A 27,876-nucleotide genomic window follows, 5' to 3' on the forward strand; every position below is an offset into this window, starting at 1 on the left:
GTAGTACATAAATGTACCATTTACAGTACACCTAGCCTATCCAATTCCCATGTCTCCTCTTCAGTCCAGTGAAGTCGGTCAGAGAAAAGGGAAAGCCCGGCTTGACCACAGATGTTGCCAATTTGTGATTACTGTATTGATTGCTCAACCACATACCAAAGGGCCAATAAAGAGAGGGAAATGGGATTTCAAATGCAGAATGGAAGAAGGAAATAGATTTTAAATGGCAGTTGCTGTAGGGTAAACTATGGATTTTCCACCAGAAAATGCCAGATTGTCAAGAATAAGGTTCAGGAATAATGTTGTAATCTTCAAATTCTTTCTCTCTGCAAATACAAGACATCTAAAGAGTAAAACTCTGTAGTGGGTTATTACATTCAAGATACATGTACTGTATACTTCTGTTTTCTCTCTATACAATAGTCTGGTAGTTTGTAATTTAAAAAAAATGTTACAACTGACCACCCTAAAGTAAAAGGGGCATTAGAATTTAAATCAAAAGTTTGGACACCATAGTATTTACATATCAAAATAAATCATGAAATTTCCATGACTTTGCCAATTAACATGTACACCCCCCCCCCACACACACACACACACACACCCTCACACACACATATTTCCATTCTAAAAGAACTGTCAATCAATAATGAAACATTACAAAAAATATATTCATGTTTACAGTAATTTAATCCCAAACTTGCAACATTAAACTAAATTATCTATAACCACAAAAGCTTTTAACTAATTCCTTTCAGTAATTTCATATCTAACGCTGATCGTATCCAAGTTTATCATTTTAAGGACTGATCATGAGTGTCAGATGTAAGGAGCACGACTGACTACTGAACGGCTAAAAATCAACATGCTTCTTTTAACATCTGATATGAAAATGTTAGAGTAAACAAAGCTGTAATCCTAAAATGAAATGTTTCTAATCAGCTTAAGCTTGCTTTACCCCTTGTCAATTCATTTCCCTCTCCAGTGGCCCCACTTTGTGATGATCTTGATAATAATATTTCACTGCACCGCCTCTCCCTATCCCCCAACACCCCAACATGTCATATCTGTGGTCCCTCATCTTAAGTCTTCACATGGGACTACTGTTGACTGAATATTGGATTTTTTTCACTGCAGGTATATAACAAATTAAGTTCGCACAAACATGTTTACTTAGCTTGAACTTCCATCTTAAGCTGGCAGTCTAATTTATTTCATGGTAGCTTTATATCACTTGCGGATGAGTGTCAAATACTCTTCAAACTTATTCCACATTAATTAATTATGTTTTTTACACATAATTTTTTGATACTGTAATATATATAATATGATCACCTATACAACTCTCAATGTCCCATTTGATGTCTAGGACTCAAGCCAGGACGTTGTCTGGGTAGGGATAATCCATTAGTTTACAATCAACCTACTTTCTGTGCATTCATCTACATACGGTGTACACACTGTATTTCATCGGTTTCGATTTTGACCATGGTGTGATAATCTAGATCATATTTCATCGTACCATCCCCATTTACGCTTTGACACATCAGAGTGTAATGATCGAGGCCTGACCTGCTTGGTACGGTCTGCATTGTGTTAAGAGTAAATATGTACATGTACAGGGCACAAGAGCATGTTCTTACTCACAATAATCAATGTCTTCCACAAAAATAGACACATCTAGGCCATTGACAATGTGGTAAACCAAAAACTTTACGAGCACCTTTCATTTCTAATGGATAATTCCCTTTATTAGAACCATGTTGCATAAATTCCCTACTATTGTGGTAACTTTCTCATCCAATGGTCAATTCCAACTTCTGAGAATTAAATCATAACCATGGATTCCATGAAAGTTAGCATTGGATGGCGAAGTATCATAATAGTAAACTTCAATGCAACAAAGCATAGAAGAGCAGTGTGATATCAAATTCTAATTATCTATTCCAAAATAACAAGCAACAAAAGATACATCAAAATTACAAGGGGTATGAATACATGAATATTTAACAAAGCTCTAAAGAAGAACAGAAGCTCTTTTGACAATCAACGACAAAGTACATGTATTAAAATGTAATGTGTATTGGGGATCAGGTGGGTTAACTGGAGGCTAAATTACTATTGCAACTAAAGGTGTTAACAAATTCCACTCTACTGTGTAGCTGATATTTATGTGCTCCGGGAAACCAATTACAAGTAATAAAAGACAATTTTTTGATGCCTTATAACTACATGCTCATGAATTATGATAACATACACTGTAGAAATGAATGTTACCACTTTTGTATTTTAGATAATATGACCTCAATTTAAATCTTATTTGGGAAGATTTTATTTTTGAAGATTCTGCTTGAATCTTCATTAATACTATGTATTATTATTATTTAACTTATTTCAATCAGTGCACTCTAAATAGCTTTCCAACAAATCATTTTCAACAGTGTCCATTATTCATTTCCAGTTTTCATTCTCTAAAAACTATCCCATCCATTGTGTACATGAACTCATATAACACATTCTCCTTTCAATCATTTTTAACGCATTATTAGATACTGAGATATTTTGTCTACTGTTAAATTTGTTTCACAGGTCAAATGAGGTCATCAAACTGACGATTCCACAATCTCCAAGACCAACACACCAACTTTATGTTAATGACTGTATTGTATTGGGGTTTTTTTTAAGTGCAGAATGTATCGAAAAACATGTCACTATAAAGTGTACTCCAAGAATCTTACTAAGCTGCACAAACAAAAGACTTGATGAAGTGATCTTTGGCTGACCAGTCATACAGCGATCCTGATGGAATTCATTAACAACAGACATCCGATCACAAACGACCTTTTCCTACTCCTCAGCGAAACTGTCCACTCTCATCAGAGAATATCACGAAAGAACCACGATTCCAATCCCAAGATTGGACAATTTTTCTTCCAGGATTCGTCGAGCGGAAAGAGGGAAGGCGCGTAAATCTCTCTGACAACGATACCTGGCATCCTAATTGGATTCTGCCTTTCTTACGGGAAGACGAGAGAATGAAGGGGGATAAGAGAATCATGAAACAAGAGACAAACATTCAATCAAAACCATCTTCTACTCCGGCCAGATTTTGATTTGGAGCTGAATGGCCAGTTGAGGGAGAACTGGATTTTTTATCAAGACTTGAGTGTTCATCGAAATTGCAAAAGGCTGTGCCCAATGCTAAGGCTTAATTTATTGATCTGGCTTGATGCATACATGTAGGCCTACAGTACAAGTTGCAAAAAAAAATTAAAAGAATGTGAGTTGTCAACACTTGATCAATAGTTTTTGCCTGTGGCAGCATTCATGGCTTTTACATTTTTCTGACAGGAAAGTCCCATAATTCTAATTGTGATGTTTTTTGGTTGGACAAAGACCTTTTTTAATAAAAGATTGTCCATCACACAACACATTTCAGATACAATATTAAACTACAATTCCATATGTACATGTACATGTGTGTGCGCTATTTAGTTTGTACAAGTCATCTACCAACTAGCTTTGATTTCACTAATCCAAAATTTGGTCAAACTTCACATCTTCATTAGATATCTCTGAGCACAAAGGTGAGCATTCAATGAAACATACAGTCAAGAATTCTCACTGACTATTGTTATAAGCTACAAACAAATCCTTACATCTGATTTGCTGACAGCCAATTACTTGGTGAAAATTACAGAAAATTTCATGAAATGTTCCCCTTATTCTGTCTTGGCAACCTACATGTACATGTTGAAGTTGATTCATAAGGGGAATTAAAAGGCATACAGATACGTGTATATCTTTGGGTTCCATGACATTTGCTCCGGCAACAATTGCTCCGCTGTAAATTCCATACACTAATGGAATGACCAACTTCAACACGAGAGCGAAGTTGGCTCAGTCGGTAAAGTGTCTGCCCGTCAAACCAAAGATCGTGGATTTGAGTCCACCCTCGGCGGATGACTAAAGCCAGTGTGTTGTGTGTAAACGTCTCTCCCCTGTTCCATAGATGCAGGCAATGTTACAGTGGAAAACACTCTGTCTCTTGGATAGGATGTTAAATGGAGGCCCCGTGTAGAGGAGAGTCACCAACTTTGCACATTAAGAACCCACTGCACTATTCGAATAAGAGTAGGGGGAAGCCCTGGGGTAGTGTTCCACCTGCATTCCCCCAACATATCGGGAGGAGAGACCTGCGGGAAAGAGTTACATGTACCCGCCCTTCTAGGCGACCCAGATTGGCTGGCTCCTCCAAAAATGCGCCTTGGTATGTCTTTGATATGTGGCGCAAACAAGTGCTGTGCATCATCATCAACACTGGATTTAAAACTATACCTTACTCTAAACCTAACATAAAACCCTTTTGCCACCCTAACCCTATATCTTAGACGAAATAAAGCCTGGAGCAAATGTTGTGTCGCCCCATCTTTGTACACACAGTCTCAAAAGAAATTATTACCAGCAGGATCAAAGCACTGGTTATGTCCTTTAGATTTGTCCATTCACATGCATGTACACCATAATCATACCAGTCAATCACCATAACTTGCTGGTAATTGTAGCCTGTGTTAATTCGGCAAGCTAACATATGGATACTTGGTTGAAAACACTTAATGTATATTGCAGTAAATTCAGGGTATAAATTTGCATGGAACATTTTCCATGAATATGAATATATTTTTTTTTCCACTTTAATCAGTAATATCCCCTTCTCCTCCTTGTATCACCCACTTTTAGGTGAACCTGGTAGTCCATGCGTATACCAATGGGAGAGAGAGTATTCAGCTGTGAACATCAAAATACACACACTCAGATCTTGATAATGACCACAAGTTATTTGACCAAGTCCAATAACTGAGTGGTCAGCATGACTCACCTGGAGAGTGACCGAGCAGTGGGCAAGCATGTCCACTAGGTGACCAATGTTGTCTGGTTCCTGGATGATGAAATTAGACTCCAGATCAAAATTACCACCAACCAACTATATGAAAGATAAGAAAGAAAAAAATGTGTCACAAAGCTATCATTTTATAACAGTAATAATGCTGAAAGTGTTGCCTCCAAATAAAAATATGATCAACCAAAGTTCTATTAAAGGTATTACAAAAGTAAATATAAATAATGATAATAATGAAGAGGATGATGATGATGACAAGGATGATGATTACATGTATGATTAGGATAATGATCATTGATGATTATCAAATAATTACCATCAATTCGGTAAAGTGAAGGGAAAAACTAATATTTCAGAGGCCATTCAAATGTGGCTATCTTTGCCCTCTTTCAATGCAAAAAACACTATATTATATTTAATTTTTTCAATAAACAAAATTTTTAAGCTACAAATCAATACAAGTCAACTTTTCAAGATTAAATTTTTTAAATGCAGATCTACACCTTTAAGAAAAAGTTGCAGAGACATGTCAGCATAAACCCCATACCGTCTGAACAAACAAGATATCATAATGTCCGCCGGTTACCATGCCAACCACTGATTCGTAATAGAATCTATTCATCAAATAGTTTTCCCAGTTAAGAGACAATATACTGGATATAGTGTACATGTAGTTGGCTTCCAGCACTTGCTTAATTCAATGCATTTTAATCAGAGCAATGGTGACTGTAACATTTTGATTTCAGTTTTTTTTTACCTCTGGATTGACAATTTTCTCTCTCTCTCTCGCTTTCTCGTATCAATTTTCTTACCTTTTTTTACCTTTTCTACTTCTTTTCATCTACATGTAGACCACTATTGTTCTCCTTTGATAATGTTTTCCCTTTTCCTTGTGTACCTGCACCGGTGTATGTTGCTCCTCCCCCCCCCTTTATTTTTCTTTTTCTCTCTAAGTATCAACATGTATCATCTTCTTTTTATACTAAATTCTCATTTTCATGCATTTTTTCTCCTCCACTCACAATCTTATATGTATCTGTATCCCCCCCATCCTCCCCCCTCATTTACTATTAAATTTGCACATTTCATTTCTTTAACCAAATGATTTACAACTTTGTCCCTAAAACAAAATAAAAAGAATCATTATTCAATTATACATTCTTTTATTTTCATAAGAATTAAGAACAGACATGCATGCCACTGTCGAATCTGTTTATATGGGGTTTTTTCTCAATGTAAAGTGTTAGAATAAACATATAGGCTATATAGCTTTATCTTGTCATATTCTTAAAATGTAGCTTTGATTACCAAATATCATTTCATTTTACAACTTTCTTACCTGAATTCCTTTCAATTTTTTATTGATTTTTATTCCACATTTCTAGTGCAGACATAGTTACAATAATTCTTCAAGTAGATTTACAATATCACCGAATATAAACTGTATTAAAGGATTCTGGACATTGCTCATGAATGCAATATCACTTTATGCACCATAATGTCACCTCCAACATACCTGTAATAGCCTATGAAAAAAACAAATACAATGCTCAATGCATTACATCTACATGAGTAACAGCATAGTAATGCAATGTATTTGCTTTTTAGTACGAATACATACATGTACATGTACGTATAACCATGGCAAACCAATGCTACATATATGTACATGCTTTCTCCCTAAAGGCCAGTAACACAAGATGTGCCAATCAATACAGAGTCCTTTAGATGAATTTAAAACCCAATTATCTTTCGCGCACCACGACCATTGCAGTAATGACAAACCGCTTCCCAATGCAGCCTAGACAAACATGGGTGATAATTCCTGCCAATTATACTCAATATAACTGAATTAAAACCAGGTTTATTTGAATTCAAAGGAGGAAGGTGTACTTTATGAACCAAAAAAATCAATATACATTTTGTTTGTTTATAAAATAATGACCTTAACTTGTTTGTTTTCTTTGTTTGTTTGATTTCCATATATACCGGGGTAAGATAACAAATACAAAATACAATACATGTACATAAAAAATACAAATAATATGAAATGATCAAAATGTATACTGTTTATTTGTATACAAATTTTACAATTAATAAACTAGCCTATTCGTAAATTCATATGTAAAGGGAATCTAAAATGCTTTGTAGTAAAGTATTTGATTTGCTACTTCGTAATATAATTATTGTGGTATGAATGAATTGAAATTAGTGTTTGCTATCATTCAAGTGGGCCCTATATCTACACTGCACAGGATGTTGCATTGTGGGTTAGTAACCGGGCCAGATTTGAGTAGCTGAGGACTTGGGATGGAGCTTAACAAGGTTACTGATTTAATACTGGCTTTAGAACATTGCACTTCCATTGCATGATCACTCACAATAAAATTATTTATTTATGCATATGTATTTCATATGGAAATAATTGCTTTCAAACTTTAAATTCATAATAATTAATATCATGTAAGTTGCAATTTACTGAACAATGAAGAGAAATATTATTTCAATCGCCGATGTTCAATCATCAATTCACGAATTCTTTTTTTTTTCAATCTTGCTTTAATAATATTCCTACATGTATTCTAACATTCAAGCCTAGATGTACATGTACATACATGTAAGTACTGCTGTCATGTGTATGAAAATGCACCAAAGTTTAATGCAAAGTTGATACATGAAGCTGAAATTCTAGAGCGAGACATGGTTCCCTTATTCTGCATGTGAGCATCTAGCCACTATACAAGATTTACTGGCTGACAAACTAGATTTGGATGAAGAAAGGGGTTATTTATGTAAGTAGAACAATGTGGCAGCAGTTCGCTTGTCTTTAGAGCTTTACGGATGCTGCTCTGCACGTGTTTACAGTTGTTTCCATTTCAATTGCGCACTCAGCTTTTTTTATCTTTTCCTTTTTTAAAACAGGTCAATAGTATGGTATAGAGATTGTAGAGCACCACATGTGAGTTAAAAGTGGATTTTCATTCTGTACTATTATGTAAATCTGCCTTTATCAAAAAATCCTTATCAAGTGGCTTGTGGTAAAATTATAATTTAAGTGGTTGCAGTTAGCAATAATTTTGAGAGAAATCTGGGCTAAATGTTGTGAAACAGTAAAAACTACTATATGGTGAAAGAATTAATTCATATAACACTGAAAATGCTGAAAAAGAACCAAGTACATGTATCTAATTACATAATTATGTATGTACTACATGTATGTTCAATCTAGTTGATTATTATTGTCTAATGACTACTCTGTAAAAATTTAAATATTGTACAATACAAACAACAAAAAAAGAAATATTGAGTGAGTGAGGGACATCATCGATTGTCTCATTTGCATGTCACTGAGTTTTGTATAAAAATGTTTTGTGAAATATATTAAGCAAAACTTTGAAATGTTATAACTTTCTCATTTTACATCCGATTTAGATGAAATTTTCATTGTTATACTTTTTTATTTTTTCTCTATTTATTCAAATCAACATTTTTCTGGGGTGGACTTGACCTTTAATGAGCAACTACTCAAACCAGAATCAATTTACAAACAATATTTTTTCATAACTGACCTGACAAAGGAACACTTAATGACTGTTTGTGTCTAGGAATTTATGAACTGGAACCGCAACTTAAGCGCAAAAAAAATATAATCCGAGTGCATGGATTATACATCTTATTCATATAGAAAAACAAGAAAATATTTTTTTCCAGTTTCAGTGGTATGCTCAATAATAAATAGCTACCTTGAATGATATTTTATAAAGAAATGAAAAAAACACTTTCAGTTTTCAACGTATCATGGTCGTTTATCAGTCATACATGTAAGCACCTGTACTCCTTCAGACTTCCTTATTGGGACGAGTTTCATTCTCATATTCTGCATTTGTATACCTTGATAACAAGAAACGATTTTCAACATCTCTTTTTTAATCAAAACTTGCTTGTTTTAGATCTCATTAATGCAGTATTATAAGGTTGACCAGAAAACAGGACAAAAGCATTGTAATCAAGAATACATGTAGACTGTGCATGAAACAAAATAAGCAATACGAGCATGAAGCACAAGCAGATTTTACATATTGATAATGATGTAGTGATCTCCTCCTCCTCTTGATATTCTCCCTCCTTTTCTTCTTCTTCTTCTAAAAGTCCTCCTCCTTATCCTCCTCATCCACAACCTTCTTCTCCCTCTCCTTCTTCTCTTTTTATCCCCTTATCCTAATTTTGGGGGGGCACCACCAATAAGGGGCAATGGTCACTTCAGTCCCCATCTGGATCAGCCTATTGATGTATGCATGAGGATTTTTTTTAACTGAGTTTATTGACGACACAAGAAAGGGCAATCTAAATAAACTAGAAATCCTGACTTTCTTGTGGCAACAGTAAAAAGTCAGGATTCATGAAGAAACAGCCTAAGTATGCACAAGAATGGGAAGAATTTCAATATGTAGCACCAGATAGATATGGACATGAATGCAAGAATAAGCTTTAAAACTGTATACATGTAGAAACAGTATCACAACTAATCAAGTTAGAAATTGTTTTTCAGGACATGTACATTACCAAAAAGTTTACATGTGTATTATTGCAATCACCATCATGAAAACAAACCAGAGAACTTATTGCTTGGGGTCCTCTCGGAGGGACCTGATGAGGATTAATGCCTTACAATGATCATGATATTGTACCAAACGCTGACGTTTGTTTACATGTAGTCTTCGAAATAAAGATGTCCTAGAGTGTCTAGATCAAAAAGGAAATCTAATATCAGTCATGCCTAGAGATACAGAGTCCTCATAGACTTTATATTACAAAGAAAACCAAGCCAAATGTGTGTTAAAATAACACAAGAATTTACCCCAGACAGGGGTTGCCTCATCCTCATTCCCTCACAAAATGGGGCTAATGCGTTTGATATCGAGCTCCCAGTGCTGTCCATAAAGGACTGTTCACATTTGACAAAGTAAACAAGTTTTGATAAAGGTGTAAAAGCATACTAGCAGGTACGTGTTCATGTATTTTACATGTAATATTTCTAATAAGGATGTATTAACACATTAATCTTTTGATATTTTGGTATTTACTTAAATTAATACATACATGTGAAATTCAGATTTATTTGTGTGGGGAGGGGTTAGCATCTGACATACATGTATATTTGTTTAGATCTAGCATCTGACATTAAATCTTTTTCAACCATACTTTAAACAAGTACATTCTAATCTTTGCATTCAACCTGCTAGAAATACATTTAAGCAACAGAAACATTAGAAAATCAATAAAATAAAAAGTAAAAGCATTCCTGCCAGTTTGATTGTTGCTGTCATTCGATATTGGGTCACTGAATAACTTCATGACTATCATATGCTACAATTTTTTTGTGTCACTTTCCAACTTAATTTCAATTTACTATGAATACTTCAGAACTATAAAACATACAATCCAGATCACCCAAGCATACATGTATATGAACAAACCTTAACAGAGTTATATCTTGAGGCCATGTTGCTCTGATATTTTCCACATGAGTATGCGGCTCACATCCATGTAGAAAGACAATAATGAAATGCTTGATCTGAATATCATACCCATCATCTTATCAGATTTCACTCAAGACGATTTTGTTTTAGAGTCTAGGAATATTTTTTTTTCCTTCATCTACAATGTATGTTAGGTCACCTTTACGTAGGCCCTACATATTGCTTTGATGGAGTTAGACGATGGGGCCAAAGGGATGCCGTTGAATCATATTGAGGGGAGGGGCAATAGACTCACTACATGTAGATCACAACAAACTATAGAAGAATACATTTTCCTTGAAATCTGTTTTGAATAGTGTGTTCAGTGGGAAAATAATACATGTAAATATCAACAAACTGGTAGAACTTCTTCGTTCTGAAGTTACAACACCAGAAATAGAAAAGGGATGTTTTTCCTGGATTTTATGAAAACAGAAAGTAATCAAGGAATTTGTTTTATTACTTTTTCGTACTTTAAAGTGTATTTCATTGACTTGACCTTAAATAAAAAGTGGAATGCTTCTGGCAGTCTTGCCTGCATTACCCGATTCAATATAGCAGCAGTGCTGACTTTGAAAACAGCTACATGTATTGAATAATTATTCACAAAAGAAAACATACTATGTCTATTGAACCAAAGTGACCTTTGACCAAGATCATGTGACCTATGATGTGTGCAAAACAATAATTTATACTTGATTACCCTCATGTCTATTACCCTTTTCATAAACCTATCCTCCAATTAGCCGCCTAAGAGTAATGCGGATAATTCAATAAAAATTGCGTTCATAAACTCCGAAAATAAGCCGCATTATTTTTACGAGCGCCCGTCCTGAAAAAGGCGGATAATCGCCATGACAACTGGACATGCCCCCTCCGATGCGGTTGTGTTGGAAAAGGGTGACCTTGTGACCGCACCATGGCAATTATCCGCATTATTTGGAAATGCGTTCATAAACTCAAAATCTTATCCCGATGCCGCTATTATGCGGATAATAGCAGCATCAGAGTAATGCGGATAACTCTTGTCCTCCTCCAATTTTATGACCAAATTATGCTGCTATTAGCCGCCTAATTCATTTTAATTGGGTTTATGAAAGGGGTATATGTTTCATGACCTAGATCCATAAAATTTCTAAGTTATGGTGCCAATTCAACAAATACCCTCAACACAGCCAAATTTCATAGGCCTATAAAATGACCTTTAATCTTGATCATGTTCCTGAAACATGAACAGGATCTTCAGGGATACATGTACATGGTTGCTCTTATATCCAAGTTTCATGAACTAGATCCATAAACTTTTAAAGTTATGACAATTCCACTAATACACACAAAAATTCCAAAGTTCCTTGACCCCAAACGAACTTTGACCTTGGATCATGTGACCTGAAACTTGCACAGGATGTTCAGGGATACTCGAAAGCTCTAATGTCCAAGTTTCATGAACTACATGTATATCCATAAAATTTCAAAGTTATTATGAAAATGCCACAAGTACCACCAACAGGGCAAAAGTTTGTTGACCCTAAATGACCTTTGACCTTGGTCATGTGATCTGAAACTCGGGCAGGATCTTCGGTGATACACCATTACCCTTATGTCTAAGTTATGATGACGTTTCAAAAATTTGACCTTGGTAAAGATTTCGATATTGATTCTCCAGACATAGTCTACATAGTAAATTAATTGACCCTAAATGACCTTTGACCTTGGTCATATGGCCTGAGACTCAGGCAAGATATCCAGTAATACTTGAATATCCTCACGTTCAAGTTTCATGAACAAGGTCCATATACTTTCCAAGTTATGATGACATAAAAAAACGTAACCTTGGTTAAGATTTAAATGTTGATGACACCGTCAGAAAAGCAGCGTCTCGCTCTGCTATGCACATGAGACCAAAAGGAAAGAAAACCATTTTCAGTTTAATTCAAAAGGATTTACCTCTAATGAGAGTTTAACAAAATTATTAAGTACTATTGAAACGAACTGTGAACATGAAATTGTAGAATACCTCATGGGAAGACTCCAAACCTTTGATTTGAATGCATGTGAAACTACATACAGCGATATGGTCTTGACTTCATCTGAAGTGATGGTACAGGTGTAATGGCGTATGGATCTTAGCTTAATACCCATGATGATCTGCTCATTTGCCAAAGAATTCTACCACCTGAAGCCTAAGGCTATATAGTATACAGAGAAAAATTATGGATAATTATTGGGCCCATGATTACATTTTGCAACCTACCTCATTTTTCCACCTGGGTTTAAACTCCATGGTGATCGCAAAACAGATTACTCCAACACCCACATGGGATCCAACGGGCAATGCACATCAAACAGAATGAATTTAAAAAAAATTGTTTCCTAATTTTCAATGAACATTAATTTATGGTCCAGTGGAGCCGACATAATATGCAACACTACACATTCAGCTAATGTACATGCTAGGCATCAGTGAGTGGAATGAATACATGTACATGTAGTTCTGTATTCTTCAATGAATATATTTCTGTGAGTTGAAAATATTTTTTTTCTTGTGATCCACTCCTTTCCTGCCTTTTCAATCATATTAGTGTTGATAATGAAGTCTGCAACTTTGTTCACATAAACAGCAATTCAAAATCTATCACACTGACTGTGGACAAGACTCAACTTCCTGTTGTGCATATCCCTTTTCAACATCCACCATACACATGTACATGTACCTGAAGGAGGGTTGTAAATGAACAGAGATTTTATGGGCGGAAATTAATGAGGGGCAACCCAGCCATGTGAACACAGTCGGAACTGCCTAATCCTGTTATGGATTAGTTGTCTGATGAACACTGATCTGGGATTTAACTCTGATTAATCCAATGATGGAGCTTTCATCACTTCATCAACTAAAGTTGACCCAGCCGGCCTGATGACGAGCCAACCGTCGACAACTTCCTGCAAAAATTGGCTCACAACATTTCACGCCTGATGAATTATGAAATTTAGATCATACATGTATGATGGAATACTCGGCGAGAGATCCCCTTTTTGAAACAGAAGAAGCTAGACAGTCAGTACACTGTACCAGTAGGCAGGTACTTTGCTAGAAGTACATGTACATACTGTACACAACCTGTTGATTTCCCCATTAATACAGTATGGTAGGGGGTCCTAAAGCTGCGCGGGTCCTAAAGCTACGCACCACTCATCGCGCGCGCATGCAGTTTTCAATGGCAAATGCGCACTCTGTGTGTCGAACTGTGACTGCAGAGTGATGAACAATTCCTATTAAATTTTTTTCTACAGAGGCTGCAGTAAATCTCTAAATGCAGAGAAAACCAACAACTGTTAGGAAGTTTGGAGTTATATTCGCTTTAATTTTATTTTATCCTATAATAATTTGAATATATTTTAGAAATTGAGGCACAGGAAATACTATTTTTTTGCATGATAAATCGAGTGCGTAGCTTTAGGACCCCTTCTACATCGGGCGGCGAAATCAAGAGGTGTTCGAAAAACACGACGGGATTTTCGTATTAGTGAGTTTTGTGATATTTTCTACTTGGTTAATGATCTTTAGAATGTTTGCCACAAATTAGTGAAATATAATTTGTTGAAATATTAAAATTGGGACATTTTTTATTGTTTGAAAACAAAGTGCGTAGCTTTAGGTTCCCCCATCATACAGTGTTGTAAATCTGATCTCATCTGCTCCTTCTCGACAATTTTATTCCCAGAATAATTACTGATTAAAACCATCTTCCAGTTTAAAAACATATTTTGATTTTTGGTATTCTCCCTAGAATTGAATTCAACTATTCCAATTGATTTTTTATTATACATGTACATGTCTGTATTTTACATACATTGTACATGTATCACATTTTGTCATTGTTGTGAATATGAATGATGGAGGTCAGGAGAATATCTCAAATTCAATGTGAAAGTCACTTTACAATCCACCTACAATGTACAGAATCAGTGTTTTCTACTAAAGCCATGGATTCATAGAATCACCAAACTGATAATTGATTCAATTCTACCTAAGGTTGCATGGAATCTTGGGAACAGACAATTACAATATTTTGAGAGCAAATGATTTGAAGAGCAATCGACAAGTATTGCATTTGACCTTTATTTTAATGATATTCTTCCTAATTATCATTAAACAGATATTGATACATGCCATGGAGCCCATAATGATTATCCTCCCCACAACTATCATTCAAAATGCAGTTTTACTATCAAACTATGTAATGCCAGCTGAACTTGAGCCGGCTTGCGTGCAGTCTGCAGATGTTACTGTGTACAAATGAAAATACATGTATATATCAGTATCGCATTTTGCCTCCATCAACTTCAAGTTTTCGGCTCACATATCTTTATTTGTATTGCAATAAATTCCCGCACATGTTCATGCATAAATATACAGGGGGTCCAGATAGTACGCCTATGTCAACATTATTATGTTGATAGGAATTTTCAGTGGTGCATGCTCGCCTTGCCCAGGGTCAAGTGCAGAGTGTGTTGTGGGGCATGGTGGATAGGGGCCAGGCAACAATTGAAGGGGTTCGTTAGGTCGCTACCCCGTACAAGTACCCCACGCAGAGCACTTAGGGGAAGGATGTCTCGAAAGATGAGCCGCAATGAATATGGGTATTCAGGCATCGGCTGCGAATACTATTTGTAGTTGTACATGTGTTTTCAATAGTGTGAGGGCAGTACAATGTACAAACATGTACAATAGTAGAATTCATCAGGGGAATTCCCCCTTAAATGAATTATGAATGGGTTTTCAATTATCTTGTGTACACATACATGTATGTGGTCACAATGGAAATATTTTACAACTTGAAAAGAAAATTCAAACTGGAAACAAATTCCTGAACAAATCCTAAAAAAAATACATCGTGAAAGCAGGGAGAAGATTTCATATATTCAAGCTCTCTGATGAACATGATAACCGGTATGTGTTATCATCTGAAAGTACAATTGACTATGTACATCTACATGTACAGTATGTTCAGTACACCATGGGTTGTCTGTATTTGTTCGTTTTTTCTCTCTCTTTTTTATTCAACAAAATATCTAGGAGCACTTCACATGATTGTCCTTTACATACACCGAGAATTATAACATTACAAAATCAAAATTATGCTTGGTGGGAAAATGCATATAGGATAGCACTATGTACATGTAAATTTAATTTAATACATTTTTATGTAAAGCTTGATTATGAATGATAAAAAAAGTAAATTTACAATATTTCTCTAGATGTACATTGTACATGTATAGCATGGATACACTAAGGGTATGTAGCCTACACTATATATCTCATGCTGTCTGCATACATGTATATCTCATGCTGTCTGCATATGTGAAACCATTCAAAATCAAATGTTGACTGTGATGTAGCAGAACCTGTGATACTCCACCTTCAAATCTCATTCTCTATCAAATACTGTGTGTGTTCGCATACATTACAGTGTAGCTAATGCATGTACTGTACATCCTGGGTAAATATTCATACAGAATTACAATTTCTCCATTGAATGGCTTCAATCACATCTACTTTTAACAAGCATATCATATTTTGATTTTGCAAGCTGCTTCAAAATACAACTCATTCAGTAAAGTGATTTAACACTGAACACGCAATAAATCTTTAATATTTCAGAAATTCCTGCTGGTACTATACATTTATCCTTATTCCTAATATGCCTTGTGCTTCCTCATCTGCAGACAAAGACCTGATTTTTCCATACAAATTTTCATTTAAACCTAAAAGCAATTATTTCATCAACTTTAGTTTATGAGTCAAAGCACAAATTTTCACTGAGAGGAATTCAATTGAATATATGGTGCTACATGTACATGAAGTTTGTAGGACACGGTACAAGGGTAAATTGCCAATTCGTCTACTGCCATCCCGTCCACTCACCACATGGTCTACATTCATTTCGTCTAATGCCATTTCGTCCATCAACATTTCGTCTACCACCCATTTCGTCCAATCACCATTTCGTCTAATAGCCATTTAGTCTAATAGCCAGTTAGTCTATAGCCAATTCGTCTACAACCATTTCGTCTACCAACCATTTCATCTAAATCCATTTGGTCTAATGCCAAATCGTCCATTAACCAGTTCGTCCACCCTTCATTTGGTCCAATAGCCATGTCGGCTAATTTCAGTTGGTCCAATATCCACATCGTCTACTTATCAACTCGTCCAATTGCCATTTCGTCTAATAGTCATTTCGTCCATCAACCATTAGGTCCAATAATCAGTTCGTCTACCAACCAAATCGTCTACTAACCATTTCGTCCAATTCCCAAATCGTCCAATAGCCATTTAGTCTAATAGCCATTCGGTCCAATAGCCATTTCGTCTAATACAAATAATTTGCGTTATCCGAGGAGGGGAGCGAAATGACTTTAATACCTTTAAATTATTGATGATATTAGTTTAAAAAAAACCCTAAAAACTATGATGATAACTACTATCGCAAGGGTCGATTCAGTGGGTACAGCAATTCAGGCACCCCCACCCCCCCCCCTAAAACGCACACACACACACCCATATAAAAGGGGGAACTAAGATGGGGAAAATGGAAAAGGGTCCTTTTATTTTAATTTGTCGCTCAATTTTTATTTAAAAAAAAGAAAGGAGAATATTGTATTCCGATATCAAAATACGATAAACAGATGAAAGACAATATAGCCTTTTAAAGAAATATTATTGATCAATATACCCCCCACCCCCCAAAAAAGAGCTCTTCCCGATCTGTCCTATCTTCTTTCCCTGTACTATCCTCTCCCTTTTTGTTCGTTTCCCGTCGCTAGAAGCCCGCCTGCGCCTAAAATAAATGGAGGCCTAGTAGTATTGACAACAACGATGAGTATAATGTTTGTGATATACTCATGCTGTAGCAATTAATGGATATAATAATAAGAATGATAATCGTCATAATGATACTAATAAATAATAATATTAATAATAATAATAAAATTCACAAGTACTACTTATAATAATAATTATGATGATGATATTACTAATATTAACAAAAATGATAATAATAAGGATAATCATAATAGAAATAATATACATAATTAAAATAATTACTACTACGTAGGCGCGGATCCAGGAGTTTACAGGAAGGGGGGGTATTGAAATCACTAGAGTAGATTTTTGGTCGCGAGTATATAGGCCTGCCGGGTATAATTATAACACATCCCTTTTGCGGATCTAGCTTTTGCTAATGGGGGCAGGGGGGGGGCTGTTGCTCGAAAAATGTTCATTCATTTATATATTCCCCTGTCTGCGGATCGAAGAGGGTTTTTTCCGTGTTTTTTTTTTTTTTTTTTTTTGCTTGCGCGAGCTGATCTTTTTTTTTTTTATAAACATTTTATTTCATGTAGGCCCACTATTATTTTACACATAAAATCGTAGGTCTTGACACTGTTTGAAATCCTGAACATTTCTCTAGATTAATAACTAATGCGAGGATTGCAAGCGCGCAGCGCGAGCTGAGAATTTTCCATATACTGACATGAAACAGGGGCGTTTTAAGGACTGCGTTTAGGAATTCTTGAAGATACATATTTTACTTTTGTAAATGCAACATCACAGTGCGAGCTGAAATTTTCCTATATTCAGACCTCAAAACGGGGCACTTTAATCACTTTTTGTAAATTTGTACATAACTATAGTAGACATCTAAATAAACAATGCGAGCGCTGGTCGAAATTTGTGATATTCTGACATGAAAATGACGTTTTTCCTCGCCCGTATCGTGTATGTATCGGGTATGTATAACCTCGATAAGACACACATTGCTTCCCCCTTTGGGTGGAAAACACTTCCATAATGCAAAGTAATCAATGACGAACAACACTAGTCAACAGTGATAAAATAAATCAAGAAGTTGAAGAGAATTGGTAATTAATTAGGCCCACAATCGCGAATAGAGTCGACTCGGGTCATATAGGGCGCTAGTGCAGCATAGTAGACCAGTATGCGTATTAGACGAAATGAATATTAGACGAAATGGTGATTAGCCAAAATGGCAATTGGACATATTGGCTATTAGACCAAATGGCAATTAGACCAAACGATTGTTAGCCGAAATGAGTTTAGACCAAGTGATAGTAGACCAAATGCAGTTAGACCAAATGGAACATGGACGAAATGAAAGTAGACCAAGTGGTTATTAGACCATTTGCCTTTAGACCATTTGGCTATTAGACCAAATGGGAATAGACGTAATGATAGTGGACAAAGTGGCTATTGGACCAATTGGCAAAAAAATACCATTAGACCAAATGGCTATTAGACCGAATGATAATAGACGAAATGGCTATTAGACGAAATGGCTATTAGACGAAATGGTGATTGGACGAAATGGTAATTGGACCATGTGGATAGTGGACCAACTGATGGTAGACGAAATGATATTAGACCATGTGGGTAGTGGACAAAATGGCAGTGGACGAAATGGCAATAAACCGGTACAAGTACCAACATCTGATTGATGGATAAAGTACATGTAGCTATAAAAATACCATTATAAGGTGTTACAACTACATACTTCTTTATCTTCAGAAGATATTAAATAACACCAATGGCCATTGGAGTGTACATCTTTTGGGTTGATTAATGACAATAATCATTTTGATGTGTATATGTACATCCTGTTTTATACTAACTTTGTAATGTATGCATACTCTCGGATCCCTAGGGTGATTTCAAGCAACTGAGCAGTCTGCCAGTGGACTGGTACTTGCAATGAACCGTTGTACATGACTTTGCATCTTTAACCAAGATCCCATTCAACACATAGGTGGAGAAGGCAAAGGCAAATGCCTTGCCAAAGGACTTTAGAGACTCTACACCAATATTTGGACCCCTTGGCATACATGTACCTCATGGTTTAATTTCAGAGACTGATTTATTCACTGAGCTACAGGATATACATGTATGGCCATCAAAGATCTTCATTTTTAAGAGATAAACTATAAAAGGTTGATGTTCAAATAATTTCAGGGAACTCGTATCAAACCATGGACCAATGATTTACACAAGCAATTTTATTTAGCTTTTCACAATTGACTTTATAATATTGGCATCCTTAATGTATTCACTCTTGGCTTCTTATTGTGAAAATTGTATAGTAATAATCAACATCAATTTAAGAATAGCGTTTGGAATGTATCTTATCCAAAATGTAGATAATGAAATGTTAGGTACATGTACATGTATATTGCTAATTTCATTTTTTCACTAATCTGTCTAATCAGTTTTCAGCCCCCTCCATAACAGAACAGAAAAAAATGTTACTGATGTTGCAGAAAGAATAAATACCATAGTTGCAGTAGACCTTTTATTTGCAAAAATGTCTCAAAATGTCTCAAAAATCAAATATACATGTATTTATATTGTTTTCATGAAAAAAATTGATCTTTCATTCCATTTGTTTTCTCCTTTCCCTCTCCCCTTCTACATTGTATGTCTGTCTTTCTCTCTTTGCTCTCCTTCATTTTTTTTCTGTCCTATTTCCATTAACTGCTAATCAGCTTCATTACATTTATCATTCAAATGAAACCTTCTCATTTTATTTTTATGTATTGGGTGTAAAATTTCATATTTGTATCATTGTAATCAACTGGGCATATTCCCCTTTTTTATCAGTATAATATACATGTAGGAAATACACTGCAAATCAATGATTTGAAAATGAATTGAACTTCATTTCTCCCCCAAACCCGTTAATGTATATATTATTTACTCTGATAAAACTGTATGCTACATACATTATAATGTGTGATCATACAAATAAAAAAGATACACCCAATATTACTGTGTACATGTAGAGTTCACTGAAGCAAGTACTGCAGACCAGGTAATGACTACACATACATGAGGCTGAATCAGGGAGTATTGTCTGTCTCTCTCCCAGCCCCCTGATAATACATGTAGAACTTCACGTGTCCAATGCTCAAATGCATGCTCTTCATTATGACTCATCACTAAAAAGCCATGGATGCTCAATCTAAAAATAATCTATTGCCACTCATAAAAAAAACACATTCTGGTATTATAAACGTGTTGATATTGCTATAATACCCGAGAGTGAGAAAAGCTCTTCATTTATTATACAATTGTGAAAGGGATCTTACAAATAATTATGGATGATCATTATCGGCCTAGGCCAGGATAAATTGTTTTCATTCATTTCCAAATAAAACATACATGTATTTCCAAATTAATGATTCATTGTAAAAAAAAAGCCTGGCACAGAGTTTTAAAATCTATTGATTTTTCATACATGTTGTTTGATTCAGAGTCAGATGAAATGAGAGATTACACACATGTGGCATGCAAGAGACCTGGAATTTATTGATTAAGGTTTAAAAATAAAATGTCTCATGGTATAATATTTGGGCCAAATACTATATTTACATACTTTTTCTTTTTATTTTTCTTTTAAACAAAACCAGAGCATGAGAAATTTTGAGATTATCTTCAGATACATTACATGCCATAACCTGGAACATTACAGATTATTCTCAATTGAAGTGATCAGACCATCCAGGTGGGTGTTTCATAAAGCTGTTCGTATTAAAGTTAAGAGCGACTTTAAGAACGACTGGTGAACCTTTCTCATGAATGAATACATGTATATGGTGAACATCATTTACTACAAGGATCATCGTCCTTAAAAGTCACTCTTAGCTTATGAACAGCATTATGAAATGGCCCCCTGGGGGCACTGAACTTCCATATTTGCCCAATGAAGGAGATGTACAATTATTATAGTTCAAGAAGGTCAAAAGGCTCAAAATTTAGGTAATGTTGTCATCGTCAGCATATCTCCTTTCACACATAATTCAGACTTGCAAGTTGGTTATGTATATAGGCCAATCTCTTTGCAAAGTTCCATTCTTCCAGTCTTGCTGATGTCTTGGAAATATATCTACATGTAAGTACTCCTTGGTACAAGTACTGTACAGTATGTTTTTACATTGCAGGAAGAGGTTGATTTTCAAGTTGAGAATTCATGCTGTGTCTTTCCTCCCTTCAGTCTACATGTAACTTGGGCCAGCTGCTGGGAGTCATTCAGCAAAGTGACTTAAAGTTACATGTACATGTAATACTGAAAGAAGCTTTTTGTACATGTACATGTATGTACATCAAATTTTCCTCCTGAGTGCCTGAATGTAGATTCCCTTGGAACAGCAATAAAGCTCTAAACTAATTAGGCCTAATACAAAATATACAAACTGCAAAGTCCTTTATTTGAGGAAATCCTAAGTGAGCTTAAAAAAGATTTGCACCAAAAGTTTTCATATTCAATGGGGAAAGTGTGAGACTAGAATGTACAGTGAATATTTCATGATACATGTACACTACCAAAACTTAAAATTTAGTAATTCTTCTTCTTCCTCTTGTAGAGTATTGTTGTACTTGTGCAGAATAGGTGCAGTCGCAGGAACACGTGTATAGCTGTTTAGCCAAGGTGCAAGTAAAAATCATCATCTGTCACTAACAAAGAGTGACTGAAGAGAGGCAGTTCTTAAAGACCTCAATGGACTGGGCTGACACCGCTGTTGATGGTACAGTAGTGTATTCCAGAGGCAGACCACACTTCAAAAGAAGCTGTGTTTAATGATAGGAAGATATTCTGCAGTGCTGTTGTCTGAACTGTAGATGATGTCCTCTTGCTGATCCAAGAGATGGGTAGAGGTAAGGCAGAGCCATAGGAATGGCTACAAGGCCATTCATAATTCTGAATAGCATGATGACTTTGCTATGGGCTCTGCGTTAAGAGAGGGACTGCCATTGGAGTTTCTGGAGCAATGCTGTAACGCTGCTCTGTTGGTCATAATCAGCTGTTACAAAACATGCAGCTCTCCTCTGAACCATCTCTATTTGGGATATGAATTTGATGGTGTGTGGGTCCCAAACCGTGGATGAATATACTCCAGGGTACATGTAGGTCTGATATATTAAAGTCTTATAAGTGAGCTCTTTGACTTGTGATGGGCATTTCCTTAGGTTTTGCCAGAGGACACCAAGGGTACTATTGCTCCTTTTGCAGATATTGTTAACATGAGGTTTCCACTTGAGATTTCGATGGATGGTGATGCCTTCATGTAAAGTACTTTGCCTCATCCACAATGCAAAGTGCTGTCCCATGAATGGAATAGAGAGCAGAAGCGATGATGTTTTTACACTTGTTGGTGATCCTCAGCACCTCACACTCACACTTCTCAGCATACATGTACATGTATGTATAAAGACATGAGCCACTTGCGTTCCCATTCCTGAACATTGGTAAGATCTTGACGTAAGACTTCTGTGCCCTCAGAGGACTTGATGAATAGTAGTAAATCACTTTACAACTTTAAAAAATGATATTTGTTTGGCGAAACAGAAAATGATATTAAATACAGATCACCAGTACAATATTTGAATGATAAATAACAAGAGAATCCCTGAGGGAGACAAATTTATTTACATTTTTTATTTATTTTACTATTTAATACTAGTTGGGATGGTTCACTATAGGCCTAAACTCAACTTGGTGCGATATCCTTCCTAATATGATACATCATGTACTGTATTGTGCAATTTCTGGGTTCAATCTTTTTCCAGCATTTAATTCTACTCCCAAATCACTGGTTCACAATAACTGCTATTAAAGGGGAATCCAACCCATTTTATTTGTTTATTATAAGAAAAAGAAAAATCAGACAAGTCGATAGGTGAAACTTTGAATAATATTGGACAAACAACAAGAAAGTTTAAGAGTGTTTTAAAGTTGTAAACATTGGTAATCACTATACTCATGGAGACTTCAAATTGGCCATATATGGGATGTCATAGTGATGTCCATGTACATTGTACTCCAATATTATGGCAAATATGTCATTTTCCCATAAGTTTTATTTCAAATTATATTTATCTTTCATGAGGACATAAAACAATATACTTCCTGGTGCCCCAGGAGAATGGGTAGTTGCCGATTTGAAATCTACATACAATTAGCAATCTAAATTTTAAAGCAGCTATAACTTTCTTACTGCTTGTCCGATTTCTTTCAAATTTTCACCATTCTGTTTAAATTATTTTTTTCCTTCCCAACACAACATTTTATGGCCAAGGCTGGATTCCCCTTAAAAGCAGAACATTTGAAACCCTTGGGGGAAAAAAAGGTAACTTAGTGTGAAAACATAAAATGCAAGGAATCAGATCATCAAACAATTTTAGAACAATTGGACAAACAATAAGTTACAATGTACATGCATTTTATAAGCATTTGAAGTTAAGATAGCAGTGTATCTATTTTTATTTCTTCAAAAAAATTAGTCTACTGTAGCATTTCACAAAGAAAGTCTTCTTCCTTCTTCTCTGGATACAGAATACATTCTGGTGTATTATCATACTATTGAAGTTTGCCAGGGACCGGCAAGTGCAATTTACCAACCGGGTGAGCACCCTACTCTTTGAAGAATAGAGTAATATTGGTTTTAATGTGCACAGGTTGAGACTCTCCAATAAACGGGACAAACATCCTTTCCGATGGACTGCATTCACATGTGCACCGAATACAGCGATGAGGCAAGCTTACACCATGGATCCTACATGTACTAGTAGGATCCATGCTTACACACAACACTAGCATTATTTTTGTGTTAGACATGTTTGGCATGGGCGAGACTCGAACTCGATCTTGTCAAAAACAGGCGCCCTAACCGACTCGAAAGCAGTTTATCAAAACATGCAGAATGATTATTACATTTTCAAAAGTTTAATTTTACTCATTATTTTATGCTCATTCAGAGGCACGTATTTTGACCAAAAATGTAATTAAAGGACAAGTCCATCCCAACAAAATTTGAATATAAAGAGAAAAATCCAATTAGCATAACACTGAAAATTTCAACAAAATTGGATGAAAAATAAGTTAGGACATTTTTAAGTTTCATTTGATTTCAGAAAATAGTTATATGCACATCCCGATCGGTATGGAAATGAGGGAACTGATGACATCACTCACTCACTATTTCTCTTGTATTTTATTATATGAAATATTCAAATTTTTTCCTCAGAATCAGAAACTGAAACTATTTTTTAAGTAAAAATAATCTTTCTTTTTGAAATAGATCTATAATCTTGAGGGTGCCAGCTAACTTAGCACTTTGGACAACTCAGCCCCACTGGAAATTAGGTGCCAAGTTGTCTCAAGGGGTATGAATGGGGGTATAATTGTGAAAAGGTCAAAGATCATTTCTGAGTTTGTTTACAAATGTTTGTATTGAAATCAGACGAATGACAATAATTTCCAATGTTTCAATTACTTTGTCGTATTTTAGGATCAATCTGACTTACCATACTTTTTGTCAACAAAAAACTGCAAAAAATAAATTTTCATTCATTTTCAAAACAAATCTTACAATGTAATATTTGCAATTTTGCACTCACATGTACACAAAGATGGATTTCCCTAGGAAATCCATAGTTAGAGGGTGAAATCGGTTTGTAGGATCAAAATTTATTTATCTATGAACCTTCAGGCACCTAATGCGTATAAAGGGATAAAAAATATTTCACTATAAATGGTAAAAATCACTCATTCAATGAACAAGGTTATGATATAACCTTGTTCTCAATTACATCTCTATGTGAGGCAAAATAAGGTTGACAATGTTTGGATTATTTTCTCTTTTTCTTTTGGACTAATGCTAGATTTTTTTACCCTGTCAGTTTCCATAACAGCTTTTCATTATATAACTTGGCTCTTAAGTAAATTTGATTCTTTAAATTATTTTTTCTTTATTAAAAACAATGCTTGAAAATGAAAATTTTCTTGCCATATTACTTTCCACCAATAGAAAGCGTACACAAAAATATGCCCCAAATTCAAGTTTTTGAGCGCTCTGGTCAATACAAAAATTATTCTAAGTTACGGTACTAATGAAAATTGAATTGCAACTGTATGGAAAGTAATAATTTTGGTCACAAAGTGATATTTTAATGATTTTTTAAAATGTGTGCTCAATACAGCATTGGCATACCATAGTCTACCTCAAGCGTAGTTCGTGCAGGCTCCACTCCACTCCACTACCACTACACTACGCTCCACCTACCCGAACTTCGAGACCATAAACTCGATCAGGTATTCCGAGTGACGAAGATGGGATTTTATGGGGTGGGGGGAAATATAAAATTCATGCAACATCACAATCTTTAAAAAACAAGTAAAACTAATATTCTTACTTTACACAAAGTTTCACTTCTTTTCCATGCTTCTATCAGTCTCAAAATTGGTGATTTAGAGCCAACATGAAGTTCCTCACACGGATAAATAATCCACTGCTGATTTCAAAACATCGCATGCGGATGCGATATGCGCAAGGTACCGCATCCGGTCCAAGCTCGGACCCTCGCGCATGCGCTGTTTTGATATCGGCAGCAAATTATTTATACATGTGAGGAACTTCATGTTGGCTCTAAATCACCTATTTTGAGACTGATAGCAGCATGGAAAAGAAGTGAAACTTTGTGTAAAGTAAGAATATTAGTTTTACTAGTTTTAAAGATTGTGATGTTGCATGAATTTTCCCCCATAAAACCCCACCTTTGTCACTCGGTATATCCCATCGAGTTTCTCGAAGTTTGGGTAGGTGGAGCGTAGTGTAGCGGTAGTGAACTGGGGTGGAGCCTGCATGAACTTCACTCGAGGTAACCATAGTCCTACCTGTAGATTCTCCACAGGCAGGATGGTAGCAGTGGTAAAAATGAGACGTTTCTTACCAGACTGATCTCCCGTAGATCCTTCGATCCTTTTGTCAACAAAGCAAATACAATACAGCCTGACCCTTGAACCACTTCGTTATGACGTACATCCGACTAGCAATGCCGTTTTGAAGAACAATTTATAGATAAAAATATTATTTCATAAATACTAAAACTAATCACGGATAAAATTTTAGTATTTGTGAAATAATAATTTTTATCTATAAATTGTTCTTCAAAATGGCATCGCTAGTCGGATGTACGTCATAACGAAACGATTCAAGGGTCAGGCCTATATTGTCTTTGCTTTGTTGACAAATGGATCAAGGGATCTACATGTATAGGAGATCGGTCTGGTAAGAAACGTCTCATTTTTACCATTTATAGTGAAATAATTTTTATCCCTTTATACGTATTAGGCGCCTGAAGGTTCATAGATAAATAAAATTCACCCATACAAACCGATTTCACCTTCTAACTATGGATTTCCTAGGGAAATCCATCTTTGTGTACATGTGTCTCTTCTACAAATGGCCTGTGGTTCAACTTCAAGACACAATATGAAGAAGTAGGGTATTTTTGTCAAAATATTAAAAAAACATCATCATGGATTCCTCTAAACTAGCAATCCTCTAAATCGCGCGATTTGCGTGCTGTCGCCAAGCGGAAGACAAAGAAATCAAAATGGCGACGTAAACACGGCTGTAAGCTATTCCCATCTTTTCATAACAATTTTCTTGTTTTTTTAATGAATTCTTCTTTAAAAATTAAATCAATATCGCAGAAATGTTGGAAATTAAGTTGAACCCCATGAACATGGTTTAGGGCTAGATCTTTTAGAAATTAGACTTTTAGAGGAAAAGGAGAAATCTCGGGGGCGAAAGTTTCAGGTTTTGTACCCGTACGTGGGTGAATATAGCTTGGGATCCCAGGCATCAGTGGGGAGTAACCCTATGTAGAGTAGATGACTTTTACTCCCCAGACGCCTCCAGGCTAAGTAATGCCACTTGGCCTTGCCCTGGGGCCATGGCATGGATAAAAAAGGGATTGGGAAAGAGACATGAAGTCAATACAAAAAGAGCCTAAGAGGAAGATGAACAATTGTGACATTGTCATGACATTAGATCAGACTACAGTACAGTTCTATATCTTGTGAATAGTCGATTTGGATCGCAATACTGTCCATTCTGACTGAATTCTTGCACATCTTAATCATCAGCCCAATACTCACCAGATCCAGCACGGTGTCAACAATATCACGGTTCTCGATCTCCCCCACCTCAATCAGTCCGATCAAGACCCCAAACTTCATCTTGGCCGTCCCGGTCGAAGGCATGTTTTTAGCTAGAATATCCTTCTTCGAAGTGTCTGCTTCCACGGAAGCCTCTGTTGCCATTGCGTAGGTGGCAAGTTATCACAATCCGAGGGTAGAATTACGGTAATTCCTTGCAATATAATAGATATCCACAAAATTCCGAGAGCTAATTTACGGCAGTATCACCGAAGATGATACATGCAGAAATGCTAGAAGCTAGCAGCCATTATTTGGTATATTCTGCAGGTGTGTTTTGTTGCCAGTTTGAATATCTATATTTGTAATTAGGTAAAGAAAATAAAATGATAGTGTTTTTATTATTTTTGTCAATTTTTTATTTAAAAATATATAAAATGAA

The 27,876-nt window shown here is 35.6% G+C and overlaps 1 protein-coding gene across 2 annotated transcripts; it reads right to left on the bottom strand.

The window, feature by feature from the left end:
• Window positions 1-687: 687 nt before the first annotated feature.
• On the bottom strand, window positions 688-27,764 carry LOC121412231 (neurobeachin-like). Of its 2 annotated transcripts, XM_041605146.1 has the most exons (3): window positions 27,435-27,764; window positions 4,880-4,984; window positions 688-3,012 (listed from the first exon to the last, which is right to left on the bottom strand). In XM_041605146.1, exons 1-3 carry the CDS (start codon window positions 27,597-27,599, stop codon window positions 2,998-3,000), a joined length of 285 nt encoding a protein of 94 aa, XP_041461080.1. In that variant the 5' UTR covers window positions 27,600-27,764; the 3' UTR covers window positions 688-2,997. The 2 variants fall into 2 exon arrangements, with proteins under 2 accessions (XP_041461080.1, XP_041461073.1); XM_041605139.1 differs by lacking the exon at window positions 688-3,012 and having other exon boundaries at window positions 4,150-4,984.
• Between the last annotated feature and the right edge of the window lie 112 nt (window positions 27,765-27,876).

This window comes from Lytechinus variegatus, chromosome 1, assembly GCF_018143015.1.
Source record: "Lytechinus variegatus isolate NC3 chromosome 1, Lvar_3.0, whole genome shotgun sequence".
NCBI lineage: Eukaryota > Metazoa > Echinodermata > Echinoidea > Temnopleuroida > Toxopneustidae > Lytechinus > Lytechinus variegatus.